At 40.5% G+C, this 15401-nt stretch overlaps 1 protein-coding gene across 2 annotated transcripts in view; it reads left to right on the top strand.

Moving 5' to 3' along the window:
• Positions 1-15401, top strand: part of egf (epidermal growth factor) — a 103518-nt gene that overhangs the window by 24024 nt on the left and 64093 nt on the right. For both annotated transcript variants that reach the window (XR_005634429.1, XM_039759802.1), the window contains exon 4: positions 14791-15021. Coding sequence is in view for 1 of the 2 variants with exons in the window: in XM_039759802.1 (XP_039615736.1) it covers positions 14791-15021 (231 nt within the window). In the remaining variant the exon portion in view is untranslated. The remainder of the gene's footprint in view (positions 1-14790; positions 15022-15401) is intronic.

Genomic DNA, 15401 nt, shown 5'->3' with positions numbered 1-15401 from the left:
TGGAATATAAGGTGTCAGACATTCCGATATATAAGATGGGAGATTATTTAAGGCTTTATAAACCATAAGCAGAATTTTAAAGTCAATCCTGAATGACACAGGTAGCCAGTGTAGTGACATCAAAACTGGAGAAATGTGTTGATTTTCTTTTCCTAGTTAGGATTCTAGCAGCTGCATTCTGCACTAGTTGCAAACGATTTATGTCTTTTTTGGGTAGTCCTGAGAGGAGTGCGTTACAGTAATCTAGTCGACTGAAAACAAACACGTGAACTAATTTCTCAGCATCTTTCAGTGATATAAGAGGTCTAACTTTACTTATGTTTCTTAAGTGAAAAATGCTGTCCTAGTGATCTGATTAATATGTGATTTAAAATTCAGATTACAGTCAACAATTACCCTAAGCTTTTTACCTCCGTCTTGACTTTTAATCCTAATGTATCCAGTTTATTTCTAATAGCCTCATTGTATCCATTATTGCTAATCACTAAGATTTCAGTTTTCTCTTTATTTAACTTGAGAAAGTTACTATTCATCCATTCTGAGATACAAGTCAGACATTGTGTTAGTGAATCAATAGAATCGGGGTCATCAGGTGCTATTGATAAGTACAGCTGTGTGTCATCAGCATAGCTGTGGTAGCTCACGTTGTGCCCTGAGATAATCTGACCTAACGGAAGCATGTAGATTGAGAAAGCAGCGGACCCAGGATAGAGCCTTGTGGAACACCATATCGGATATCATGTGTCTTGAGTTGTAATTCCCACAACTAACAAAAATTTTCTCCCTGTCAGGTAGGATTCAAACCAATTTAAGACCTGCCAGAGAGGCCCACCCATTGACTAAGGCGATTTCTAAGAATATTATGATCAATGGTGTCAAATGCAGCACTCAGATCTAAGAGGATGAGAACAGATAAATGGCCTCTGTCTGCATTCACTTGCAAGTCATTTACTACTTTAACGAGTGCAGTTTCTGTGCTGTGATTTGTTCTAAAACCAACTGAAATTTATCAAGAATAGCAGGTTTATTGAGGTGGTCATTTAACTGCATAATGACTGCCTTCTCCAGAACTTTACTTAAGAAAGGCAGGTTAGAGATGGGTCTAAAATTTTCAAAGCGAGGGTCAAGATTATGTTTCTTAAGAAGGGGTTTAACTACAGCAGTCTTAAGACAGTCTGGGAAGACCCCCGTATCTAATGACGAATTTACTATGTCCAGAATATTATCAATTAGCACGCCTGATACTTCTTTGAGAAACCTTGTTGGTATTGGATCAAGGATGCAGGTGGAGGATTTTAATTGAGATATTATTTTTTGTAAATCAGGTAAATCTATCCTAGTGAAAGAGTTGAATTTGTTTATAACAGGATGCTGGGGTTTAGGAGGATCCTTAGTGTTGGAGGGATATACTATGTTATTTCTAATATCATTAATTTTTTGATTGAAAAATACAGCGATAGCCTCACAGGTTTTACTGGAAGAACTTTGGAGGCATTCCTTTGACTTACCTGGGTTTTAGTAGGCGATCAATTGTAGAAAATAAGACTCTGGGATTACTAGCATTGTTATTTATAATCGTGGAGAAATAGCAGCGTCTCTCAAGACGGACAGTGTTATTGTATTCTGTTATTTTGACTTTTAATATTTCATGGTGGATAGTAAGTTTAGTCTTCCTCCATTGACGCTCAGCTCTGCGGCATGTCTCAGGGAGACACTTTCTGGTGGATGGGGCTTTTCATTGACCTTAAAGGAGATTAGAATAAAATAAAAGAATTAAAAGGAAACCACACAATATCAGATCAGTTTGAATGAAATCGGGCTATTTAGCCCAACAGGTTTGCCAATCCTACTCCCCGAATTTCTCTAAAGTAGCATTCAGTTGACATTTGCAGGTTCCTAAAGTCTTACTGTCCACCACACTGCCTGGTCACTTATTCTGTGTGTGTGTGTGTTTATGTTGTTTCAGCCAGGGTTTCTCCCCTGGCTAGTGCTTATGTTCCTTTTTTATTGTTATTTCTGTTGTTTTCAAATTATTTGTACATGTGTTTTTGTTTTAATGGATTTTTTGTTTAATATTACTCTTTTTTAATTTTTTTTGGCCTTTGTTGTTTTTCTGTTTGGTGACTGCCCAAGCGGTTGTGCCTTCATGACACCACTGCTGAGGTGGCCGCCTTTGGGGTTTATCATTCAGGCTGGGCAGAAGGTGGCTCAGAGTGTACATTGAGTATTGTCTTTGTAAGTAGTGTCTCACTTTTCAGGTTTTGAGGATTTCTGCTCTGTTTTTTTATTCTGCCTTTAGATTTCAGATTGTATTTGGTCATTTTGGATTGCCTTTTTTAGGCACACCTTTTTGCATCATTTTATTTTTTTTCCTGATTGTCCACTTTTGTGCTGCTTTTGTTTAAATAAATAAATTCTTCACTTACAATTTGGCATTGTCTTCTTGTGCTCAAGATTCTACCTCTTCTTTGTATATTTTTGAGTATTTGAACTTTTATAAGCCTGAGCCAAGCATTTGGCATGTGTAGGCCTTTGAAGCCTGCCTTTTGAGTTTGGGGCCAGGCTGCCTGGGATGAGACCTATTTTGGGGTCAATGAAGTCCTGGTCTAGCTGGCAGTATTGGGAGGCTTTATTGTACTAAACGTTCATTACAATGTGATTGTCTGTCTGTCTGTATGTATGAAGAAAAAGCAATTCACCCTTAACTTGTTTCTGTCTATGTCCCTGTGTTCATGCTGAAGAATTAATTTTAAAGTAACAGCAGAAATCCATTGTCCTGCTTCTTTTAATTAAAACATCTCAATCATGTGTACTCTTCATCTCCATTCGCTTAAACTAAATTATTATATATATAAGGCAAAGGCAAAGCCCTCACTCACTGACTGACTGACTGACCGACCGACTGACTGACTGACTGACTGACTCATCACTAATTCTCCAAATTCCCGTGTAGGTAGAAGGCTAAAATTTGGTAGGCTCATTCCTTACAGCTTACTTACAAAAGTTCGGCAATCAATCAATCAATCAACATTTATTTATATATCACATTTTCATACAAAAAAAAAAATGTAGCTCAAAGTGCTTTACAAAATGAAGAATAGAAACATAGAAGACACAATAAAAAATAAACATAAGTCAACATTAATTAACATAGAATAAGTAAGGTCCGATGGCCAGGGTGGACAGAAAAAACAAAAAAAAAAAACTCCAAAGGCTGGAGAAAAAAAATAAAATCTGCAGGGATTCCAGACCAAGAGACCACCAGCCCAGTCCCCTCTGGGCAATCTACCTAACATAAGTCAAACAGTCCTCTTTGGATTTAGGGTTTTCATGGAAGGACCTGATGATGATGGTCACGTAGACTTCTGGCTTTCAGTCCATCATTGTTGGAGCATCATGATGCTTTTAGTAGGTGGTGGTGGCGCAGGCCGCCACCACAAAGAAACCGGAAAAAGAAACAGAAGAGAGAGTAGAGGTCAGTAAACATGGGCAGGTTTCATTTCAAAATTCTACGCATAATGCTCATAACTGGAACCTATTTTTTCATCCATATACCGTAATAGACTGCAGCTCGATGGCCGTGGGAGGCGGAGTTGTCTCGTATCATCACGCCTCCCACGTAATTGAGTGCCTGCCCATATAAGGTAGATATTCGCGGGTGAAGAACTGCGCTTAGCATATTCATAAGTAAAAATATCTGAATCACAAGCTGTTGTTTAATTATATTTTGTCCATGAATACTTATTAAATAATTCCAAATAGTCTGTCCGCTTCCTTTCATAGCTTTTCCGATGGTTGTGCTGCTTCCAGGCATGTATTTTCGTATTAAAGCATTTAACCAATCACATTTCAGCCATCATTTGTTGCCAGGCAGAGCGGACTTTACAATCCGTTGTGCAGGCACTCTAACACAGAATACATGTCGATTAACCTGTTGCTTCAACCAATCAGATTTTGAGTTGGTGTCAGTACGGCCCTCTAGCAGGCGTACGGCGACATCACCGTATTCAGACCCATTGTTTGGATAGAAGCTGCAGGTTCGATTTTCAGCATTAGCTTCGATGGCAATAGAAAGGGACTTTTTGGTGGAACTGAGGCGCACGGATAATCCGTACAACAGAGTAATTGAACTGTTTTTGAGGAAAGAGAGGAGGATGGATTTTGTTTACAAATAATCTGATTTTTTGGTGAGTAAAATGTTGCGATTTTCCTAAATAATATTGCAAGTTTATGAGTTATTATTGATGTTTTTTGTGTGTGTCGCAGCTGTGGCTGCAGTAGAAAGGAACTTGTTCACCCCTTGTTTGTCTATTCAATAAAGGCATTTATTGCAGCTACAGGAGTTATCTATCTGTGATGCAGCAGCTCTTTATATTGTATTTCTGCATATTAAGATGGTTTTTATAACCATAAATTAGTTTTTGAGGGGCGGGTTGATTCAGACAGAGCAGTACTGAAGGGCTAGGAGTGAGATGCACGGTCCGCCAATGGACCAAATGATACGTAAATTTAATGAACATTACAACCTGAAAATAAACAAAACTGTAGAGAGGCCCATGATTAAATGAACGGTAAAAAAGTAAGAGCGACGCGACGGTGACTTATTGAGGCAGGCAGGCAGGCCAGAGCACAATAGCACGCGGCTCGATGTAGTGCACGTTAAGTCGATCTAAAATGCGAGCTCAGATTTAAAAAAATCTATCTTTTCAAGTTCTATTTGGATATAAGTAGGTTCTATTTAGTCGACGGAAATATCTTTGGTAGGAATGTAAGTTGAATTTAGTCTTTACATTTCTATGGTGAAGAAAAATGTATGCAATGATGACTAAATTTAACTTGCATTCCTACCAAAGAGATTTCTGTCGACTAAATAGAACCTACTTATATTTAAAATTTAAATAGAACTTGTCCTGTTGTGCCATTTTGAGGTTGCTGATCGTACATATGATTCTATTTTTGATATTTGATTCATTATTAGTGGTCCATGCCCTCTAAGAGCTACTCCCTGAAGGGTGAAAATGACCAATTTCAAACATAATCATGAGGATATCTCTTTAGACTATTTCATGATTAGTGATTATGAATCTGATGCTATTTTTGATTTTTAATCCTTTACTACAGACCTAGGCCTCTATGGACCTCCACCAAAAGATGAAAAATGACAAATTTCAATTACCATTGAAAAAAGTTAGACTTTAAACATTGAATTGAAGAATACCTTTTTAATATTTCAAATACCTGATGCAATTTTTCTTGTTACTTTTACCTCATGAAGTAAATCATTACATTTCAACACCCTGAATTAGTGTGGCTTATGTTAAGTCAAACGTATTTTTTTGCTACTAGATATGATGGTGTAATGAGGTACTGCCCTGCTTGCCTTTGATCAGTGACACTTCAAACCATAACATACAGTAATTTTAAGAGAAAAGTTAACATTCTTTCATTCATATAGTTTTACTTTTCATTGAACCAAATCTTCATAACATCCTCCTATTTCACTCCACTAAGATTTATTCTTTCAGGCCTGGACATCTTGCTGGTGACACTGAGCAGGCTTTCCACCGCTGCAGATGAGCTCTGCTTATCGAGTGATTGACTTTTATATACTAATGTGTTAGAAACTGTCAATCTTGATGGAGATGGTTGGAACGTTTGTACAACATAACACACAAAATGACTTAATGTATTAACAAAAATTACACTCTTTTACTATACAATACAATGGCAGTTGAAAGGAACACATTTGAGAATAAGCATTGTTACAAAGTTCAAAAGGTGAAGCTACAAGATGCAAGTTTACCAAAGTCCCAACAAAATTTCTACCAAAGCATTTTTATCTGCATTGGCAAGTCTACCAAGTGACCATTCTGATTGGAAGTCTAGAATATTTTAAAGTTTTTTTTCTAACGGCTAGTTCTATAAGCACTCGCGTGAAACGCCTTTTAGAGTTTGAAGTTGCTTCATTGGATCCATGAACAGGCAGACCACAATGCTTACAGACCTCACTGCGGTTACTTGATGTCGTTGGAACTGGTTCATCAAAAGGATCCTTTACTGCGGTTTTTCCCGTTATTTGTAATTTAATTTAATAGTGGGCTCCATATCTCCATATTAATATTTCAGTCCAGAGTTCACACACAATCAGGTCCTCAATACAGTCCAAGATCACACACAAAAACTGTCCAAGAAATTAGACTCTATAAAACTAACACATACATGCACACTAAATCTCCAGTGCAGTGTCACGCCTTTAAACTCTGCTCTAAGGTTATGAACTTTGAGTCCGCATATCTGCCTGGAATCCTGGGTAGTGTTGTTTTTCATCAAAACTAAAACCACATTATTGCTGGAAAGTCATTGAGCAGAGTGAAGGAGGCAAATAAGACCACCATATTCATGAAGACATGAGAAGCAAGTTGAAACATTTTTGGATAACATATAATACACACATTATACTTGAATCTGTTTGGTGTGTTTTGTATTTCATGTGATTCATTATATTTAACAATTCCAAGGCTAATTATCTCAAAAGTGGATTTTTGTAGAATTTCTTTTCATTGCAATGTTTTCCTTCCTGGCTGGGTACAATTCCAGTTCTAATTGATATTCCAGGAATTGACCATGCATTTCTAATTCAGCCCTGGCAAGTGGCCTCCACATTTCAGTACCACTGTGGGGTTTGAAGGTCAGAGCCCATTTAAGTGCCCCATTTGTTGACTTTTTATGACTCCATTTAAAGATTGCGTGATTTTGAACATCCCACTGTTTTGGAGTACTCCTCATCATTATCATGAATCACACTAATTTCTTATGTACAAAACAATTTTGCACATTGGAAACTGATAAATATGCATTTGTGTTTCTGCTTTTGGTTTTGAGCATTTCATTGCACTGTATATCAATATCTTGATAGATCTTTGTTTGATTTTTCAAAGCTTTATTTGGCTGACATTTATCATCATTGGTGCTGGAGGTCTAATACATTGTGAAACACAGCGTCTTTTGCTTGCTCCCTAATGTGAAGCGTAATGGAGGCTGTCTCCTTTCTCGGCCTCCTTCCAGCGTTGTCTACTTTGCTCCAAACTTCCATGCAGTTCCAATGATTCTTTGTCGGCCATGTCCCTTGCCTGCCCTTTCACACAGCCAGCTCCACCTCACTTTGCTCGGTTGGTGCCCGAGGCAACATGATCGGCACTCCCTTTCCCCAGCTCTGTGAGCTGATCCCACCCTGGATCCTTCTTGAGGTCTCTGGTGACCATCGACACATCCCGATGAATTTAAGCAGAGGAGCGACTCTTAAAGGTGTAGCATTTGAAGTGCTTTTCTCACACACGGATACCTCTGCATGTGCTCTACTTGGAGCCAGTTTGGCACGATGGCCCTCTACCTCGGACCGTTTATAAACACCTTCGCAGTGTGTCTCCCACCTCTATGTAGCCTCACCAATTTTTTTTTTGCCAAGAACACTGTTGCTTATATTATAGAAAATGTAATATGAGGTGTGTGTGTGTGTGTATAGATGTCAGTTTTGAGTTGATGCCTTTGAAATGCACTGTCGTCCATATAGAGGTTAGCACAATACAATGAGTCCTGTCCAAGCTGGATGAGACCTCAGTGGTGGCCAGAAGTTTGGAGAAGGTGTTGGTTTTCACAAAGTTTGCTTCTCCATTGTTTTACATCTTTTTGTCAGATGTCATACTGAAGTAGAATTACAAGCATTTCAGAAGTTTAAAAGGCTTTTATTGTCAACTAGCAAAATACCCGCCCTTTGCAGCGGCGAAGTACTGCCTTAAATTTTAATCAATTTTTATTAAGAAGAAAATTAAACCTTTTTAAACTGAGGGAAAATATACCAATAATTATTTAAGGATCTCTTTGTATACCACATTGTGAGTTCGGCCCTCCGGTTGTAATATGACCAAGCTGTGCGCTGAGCTTACTCTTGAGCATGTAACGTACAGTCGGCCATGTGAACAGTAATCTTGTCTCAAATCTCACAGCTTGGATTGCTGCTGTCATAATCGGTTTGAGTTTCATGGTTTGTTTCAATTACGACAGTATTTGTAGGACTTGTGTTGAAGTGACATTCGACATCTGTCAAGCGCTGTAAGCACACAACCGGTTTCATCGATAAAATCACATCCAGCTTTTGAGAGTTTAAACATTCATAAACATCAAAGTGTCCACTACTGAAATCGTCACCTGTGAATCTAAGATGTTTAAGAGGCATTGGTGGTTGTCCAAAGGTGTAAAATATTTGGCCATTTCGGTACACTTGAAAGCGACAACCGAACAATTCAGCGGCAGCCATCAACTCACATGCAGATCCATAGGTGAAGGACTTAAGCATTTCACTCTTCTAGTGCTCCTGTGTAGTCTAATTATCTCCTGTACGTCATCAGTCCACACCTTGAACCTGTCCAGTCATTCAATACATAAGACACAATGGATATCAAGAGTGAGCCTGATATGGCCGTGCAATATGTAACACAGAGAGTGGAAAAGGCAGGTGGCATCTCTGGGCATGGAAACCACTCGGTAAGTGACAGTTCTTTGATCGATGGTGATCACCTCAATATACCTCTTAATGCGGGTATGGTTGGAATGATAAAGGAAATGGGGACCTGAACAATGTAAAGTAAGTCTAAAATACCTACACAGTAACTATAATCATAATAAACGAACAATAAAACAGTGGAGAAGCCGCTAAATATAAAGGCTGCAGTTATCAGCAGGGAGACGTGAATCCTGTGGCGAAGCAAGGAAGGGAATGAAGAGACTGGAGCGACGGACGGCCTTATATAGGCAGGCAGCCAACAACGTGGGAGGCATTGGGATGAGGGACCCAACGCCGCCTCACACGGTGACTGAGCTGCAGGCTATGGACGTATATATGTACGTAAGTAGGATTCAGTTAGCGTTGGGAACCCGCGTATCAAATTTCTTGAAGATGGGCCCATAAGTAACAAAGACTGTTGAAAAGTTCAATATGGTGGCCGACAGTGGCATCATACCACCGAAATAAGTACCAAATTTCAGCCTTCTACCTACACGGGAATTTGGAGAATTAGTGACGTTGGAAAGTTCAATATGGTGGCTGACAGTGGCGTCATACCACCGAAATAAGTACATACATTGGTTTCGGTTAGCGCAGGGAAGCTGCCTACCAAATTTCATGAAGATGGGGCCATGAATAAAAGTTCAACATGGCGGACGTTGTTGACTGTTATGCGTAGAATTTCGAAATGAAACCTGCTTAACTTTTGTAAGTAAGCTGTAAGGAATGAGCCTGCGAAATTTCTGCCTACATGGGAAGTTGGAGAATTAGTGACGTTTGTAAAATTCAATATGGTGGCCGACAGTGGCGTCATACCACCGAAATAAGTACGTACATCGGTTTTGGTTAGCGCAGGGAAGCCACCTACCAAATTTCGTGAAGATGGGGTCAGCCTTCTACCTACACGGGAAGTTGGAAAATTAGTGACGTTGGAAAGTTCAATATGGCGGCCGAAAGTGGCATCATACCATCGAAATAAGTACGTACATCGGTTTCGGTTAGCGCAGGGAAGCTGCCTACCAAATTTCGTGAAGATGGGGCCATAAATAAGAAAGTTCAACATGGCGGACGTTGTTGACCATTATGACCGTTACGCATAGAATTTCGAAATAAAACATGCTTTACTTTTGTAAGTAAGCAGTAAAGAATAAGTCTGCCAAATTTCAGCCTTCTACCCACACAGGAAGTTGGAGAATTAGTGATGAGTCAGTCAGTGAGGGCTTTGCCTTTTATTAGTATACAGTAGATGACATGAAGTTTACGCAGAGTCCACATTTGCAGTGTTATTATTATTATTTATTATTATTATATTAACTCAAGGGTACTGAACAAACAATAAATAAGTAAAAAGCAGAAGATATAAAATTAAAACCAAACAAAGCCACTGTAATCAAAAAGAAAAAGCCATTTTAAACAGATGTGTTTTAAGTTTACATTTAAAGGTTGAAAATGATTCGATATTTCTGAGCTCAGTAGGCAATGAATTCCAGAGCTTGGGAGCAGAACAACTGAATGGAGGTTAGATGGGCAAGAGGGACGGTCAGGTGGATGGAGGAAGAGGAGGATCTAAGGTTACAGGAGGGAATGGCAACATGAAGAAGGTCAGACAGATATGGAGGGGCGAGGTTATGAATGGCCTTAAATGTTAATAGCAGGATTTTAAAATCAATTTGAAACTTAATCAGGAGCCAATGAAGCTGCTGCAAGACCAGAGTAATATGGTGAATAGATGTTGGCCCTTCTTTCTTTTTCAAGACCTCTACAATTCGCCCTGCCAGGCTGTTGATCAACTTCTGAGCTCAATCCTCACTGATGGCAGCCCATTCTTGCATAATCAGTGCATGGGGTTTGTCAGAATTGGTGGCTTTTTGTTTGTCCACCCACTTCTCGAGGATTGCCCACAAGTTCTCAATGGGATTAAAGGTCTGGGGATTTTTTCTGGCCATGGACCCAAAATGTCAATGTTTTGTTGCTCGAGCCACTTAGTTGTCACTTTTGCCTTATGGCCCGATGCTCCATCATGTTGGTCACCAACTGTTCTTGGATGGTTGGGAGAAGTTGCTCCCAGATGATGTTTTGTTCCCATTCTTTATTCAGGGCTCTGTTCTTAGGCAGAATTCTGAGTGAGAAGCATGAATGGTCTCAGGATGCTTGGCATGACTCGTTACTGCATGCTCGCCTTCTCTTTTCTCCAAGTGTCCAAACAATCAAAAAGGGGATTCATCAGAGACAGTGACTCATATCCAGCAGTCCATTCACAGCACCTCTGTCTGTCCCTGATGTTTTTCTTGACTTCTTTGCTGCCCTTCTTGACGCCCACCAGGCCTTCCTCCATAAGTCTGTCTCACTCACACCTGCCTGCTGCCATTCCTGAGCAAGCTCTGCCCTGGCAGTGCCCCCCAATCCCGAGCTATGAATCAACTTTAGGATTGGCGGTCAGGCTTGAGGCAGTGGAAATGCCATTTAATTTTCATGGCAAAGAGGGACTTTTCAATTAATTGCAGCTCATCTGATCCCCCTTCATAACATTCTTAGAGTTAGATGCAAATTGCCATTTAAAAAAACAGAGGCAGCAAACTTTGTGAAAATGAATATTTGTGTCATTCTCAAAACTTTTGGCTATGGCTGCACATTACAGTTGAGTGTCCCCCACACACTTGGTTAACAGAATCCAGTAATCGATGTTATTTGAAATGTTCCACTTAAGCATTTCTCCTAGGAAATTCATTGAGCTGACTTCGCCTCATGCACTCTTACAGGAACAAGGCGGCTTAGAAGAGGAGTTGATGGGCAGAGAGAGATTTATAATCCCACTGCCTAACAGGGGTGGCACATTTCTCTGATTGTTATTTTCTGAAGAGGCTGGCATTTCATCTCACAGACAAAGTGACAGATTTGCACACTGAATTCACCCGTCACTTTCTACATGTTGGCCAATCTTCGTGTAACACTATCCCTGATTGGCAAGTGTAAAATGTTTCAATTTTTGAGACATTTTTATGACATTTTCCTTAAATATTCCATACGTTTACTGGCGTTGAAAAGCAAACATCAAATGCTTTTCTCACTTTCCCTGTGAATCACTGCAGACAACCCAGTCCATTGAAACATGGCTTACACGTAGGTGTCATCTGCTGTAGCTGGCTTGTTTTTGACCGCACTGTCATTTTTGTAATAAGTGAAAGCCGGCCAAGACTGCGGTCATAACACTCACCTCACCCAGAGTCACTTGGAGGGCAGTTATGAATCATACTAGACGGTGGCCTGCTCTCTAGAAGAAGAGATGGAAATTTGCACAAACGCGCTTTTCACTGAAGCTGATTGGTGACTCAGGGCTGTCGGTCTTCATTTTTATCACACACTACTTCAGACCTGCAGCTACTCGGAGACATTAACACATTGATTTACTGTACTAGTGAAAAACAACCAGATGGCACAAAATGAAAAGTTGGGGCACCAGTGTGGTGGACCCCATTTAACAGGCAGGCCTAACAAAAAAAAAGAAATAGTTGTGGGTGCAAATAGGTCCAAGACTTGAATTAAGGCCAATCTGGGTGTGAAGATGGTCTTGACTGACCTCTGACTTCCAGTTCGTTATGTTCCAATGTACAGTACGATGCAGGGTGGAAAAGGAGGAAGTTCTGTGACACAGGAGGAAGTGATTTCACCGTTCTTCCAGTCATTCTGTTTTGACGGTATAAGGGGAAATGGCTTTAGCAGCAGCACTATGCTCTGGAGGTGAAGTACATGTATTTCTAAGAGCCTTGAAGATGCCCACTAAGCATGAATCTCAAATGCTAGAAACAACCCTGCTCTTCTGTTTGTGCTTGAAATGTAATCGTCACTTTCAAATTTACAGTGAGCTCAGTGCCAGACTATGGAGTCCCTATGATTATTCACTGCTAAACACAAGATGGCAGTCAGTCATTTAAAAATTTGTATGAAAGACCGAAAATGGCCTCTCCAAATGGACGAGAGGAGGGAAGATTAGATTAGGAAATTACAAACATGTTTGGGGAAACTCAACTGAAAGGTCAAACAGCATTAACAAGAGGTTGGAAACCAAAAGAAGCACAAACGAGAACAGAGTGACTAATACAAAAATGAGAAGTCAAAAAAAACAAAACAAGACAATCAAGAGGCATTAATGATAACGAGTAGTCTTCCCTTAAAGATCACTCAATTCATTCACTCTGGTTGGAGAGAAAGTACTTTGAAGTACCATCTTAAAAAGCTCTGCCATGATAATGTCACATATAAAGCTGACATCTAATCACGTGCATAATGTCTAATTTAGGACATCCTTCGGCAAAATGCCATCCATTCTTCTACCAACTAAAGCAAGATAGACAGATCTTCTCTGGCCTTTCTTCTTTATGGGGAGCCCAAGGAACCACCTGATGTTGCAGCTCAGTTTTGCCATTGCATTTCTGACCTTTGGTTCCCATCATCTGCTTTTGTACTTTTCAATTATTGAATCCTATGGTTTCTACTCCAGGCTCTTGCTAAAGGTAAACTGTGTTGGGTTTACAATCCTTTGGCTTTTGGTTTCCGTTTTTTGCACTTCTTTATTGTTTCGGCCTTGTAGGTTACAATCTTTTTTTTAAATCCTTAACGAGAAGCTTGCCAGTTAGGTTTGGGTCTTAGCAGCCAGGAGTGAGGCCTATCCAGGGCAGGCCTAACATTTTATGTGAGATTTCAGACCTACATCCCAATTTCTGAGCGTTGTGAGCAGCAGTATTCACAACAAATATAAACCGAGAACAAAAGGTAAAAATAATAACATAAAATGTTCATTAAGCACTAAGAGTATGGGAAAGGTGTTCTATAAATTAAATTTGCTGCACCCCGCGGCTTCACCCACGTATTAGTGAAACAGGACAGCAAGGAGGGTCCTACCCGGCTCCCCACTCCTGACATCACACTTCCGCCTCCCCTCGGCCCACTGCTTCTGTCACGGATTAGCACGAATATATCGCTCCTGCAAGCTAACTGTGATTCTTGGCGCATTGAGAGAAGTCGCAAAATCAACTGGAATATTCAAGCAAATTCTAGGAAAAAATGCCTGATCTAAATCCGTGAAGTGGTTCTCTCGTTCGCTAGCTAAGCGGATGTAAGATATGCCCTGAGGCTGGTGCATGAGTGAGGAGGGACCCACCCCCCTCCCCTCGGTCTGCTGCGTGTCTCTCGGATTAACACAAATAAATCGGTACCACAAGCGAACTGTGATACTTAGCACGAAGAGAGGAGTCACAAAATCGACTCGAATTTTCAAGCAAATTCCTCAAAAAAAAACCCGATCTTAATCCATTAAATATTTCTGACGTGAAAGCAGACAGACAGACATTGAATTTAATACATATATATACACTAGGGTGCTTCGCCCTCCACCCCCCACCCAGACATGCTACGCTCCAACCACTTGGGGTGTCTGCCGCTCGCGTTGTCGTGGCGGGGGAGGGGGTGTATGAACGCACGCAGAGGAGATGCGGTTGGATCAGCTGCTGTCTTTCTCCTGCTGCTGCCAAGCTGCGTGTTCTGCTTGTAACGCTGCACGTCGATCATTTAAAATCCTGGACAGCAGCTGTCCTTTCGTCTCAAAGCCTTTTTTTAATAAATAGATAGATAGATAGATAGAGAGATACAATATCTATCTATCTATCTATAGATACCTATCTGTATCATTATTATTATTATTAAATAGACAAGGAAACAAAAACATAACAGCAATATTTACAAAACATTAAAAAGTAAAAAGATTTAGTAAACAGCACACTAAAATTAAGGCTAGAAGCCTGGCTGTAATATAACAATCTGAGCCCAGAATAAGTACGTTTTAAAATGATTTTGTCCAAAATTGAGACGGTTGTACCCCTAATTCCTTCTGCATGATGCCAGGCCTGACCACAAATCATTTAAGGGAGCGTAGCTGGGGAAAAGAAGCCGTTCTTGTGCTCCACCGTTAGGCCAGGTCTTCACCGCAGAGATGGCTTGGCTTCCCACTGAAGACCTTAACAAAACAGGGCCAAGGAGTTGATGACCGGTTCCTAGTTCAGGGGGCCGCAGTGCTAACCCCTGCACCACAACCCCAGCCTCCCAAAGCTAACCTTGCACCTTAGACCTTAGAATTGAACATACATTTGTATTTTGGGGAGAACGTGCCAGTGGGGTTGTGGCTCATGATAAAAGCTGCTTATTTTATAAACATTGCTCTATAATTTTGGCTGCAGGCTTCTCTTCTGGCTTTCTGATGGACTGTTGGCCACTGTTGATTGTGCCCCTAGCACCGGTGGAAAGGTGAAGTCAATATTCAGCTCACATGAGAAACTGGAAACTATCTCACTGGATTTTAATGACAAGAGAGTCTTTTGGGTTCAGTATGGCCAAGAAGAAGAAGAAGCCACGGTGGGATCCTGTGACTACAGTGGGGCTGCCGTCCATATGATGAGATTATTGGCTCAGTAAGTATAGAAGCTGCACTTGAGGGCCAGTGTGCCACATGGCCCGTCTGCTCAAATCTTGAAAACTATTGTCCCCTTTTTTGGCTGACCTCAGTCACTTCATTCTTTTAAAGAACAACGTGGTGTTTTTGATGAGTTTAATGGGCTGTTTGAACATTTTAATCTAGGACTCCTTTGATCCCGTTGTGCTAGTTTTTAGTAAAAGCCAGTGTTTTAGAGTTTGGCAGTGATTTACTTTCTCTGGTCAGGGATTTACAATTTTCCTCCTTCCTTCTGAAATTGCTGGACTTTAGATTTTCAGAATTCAGCCATTTCTGGGCCCGTGCAGCCTTGAGCCCTGCTTTTTGAGTTGGGGTTAGGCTAAATGGGGTGAGGCCAAT

Source organism: Polypterus senegalus, chromosome 7, assembly GCF_016835505.1.
Source record: "Polypterus senegalus isolate Bchr_013 chromosome 7, ASM1683550v1, whole genome shotgun sequence".
NCBI classification, from domain to species: domain Eukaryota; kingdom Metazoa; phylum Chordata; class Cladistia; order Polypteriformes; family Polypteridae; genus Polypterus; species Polypterus senegalus.
This window is presented reverse-complemented; position numbering and strand designations above follow the sequence as displayed.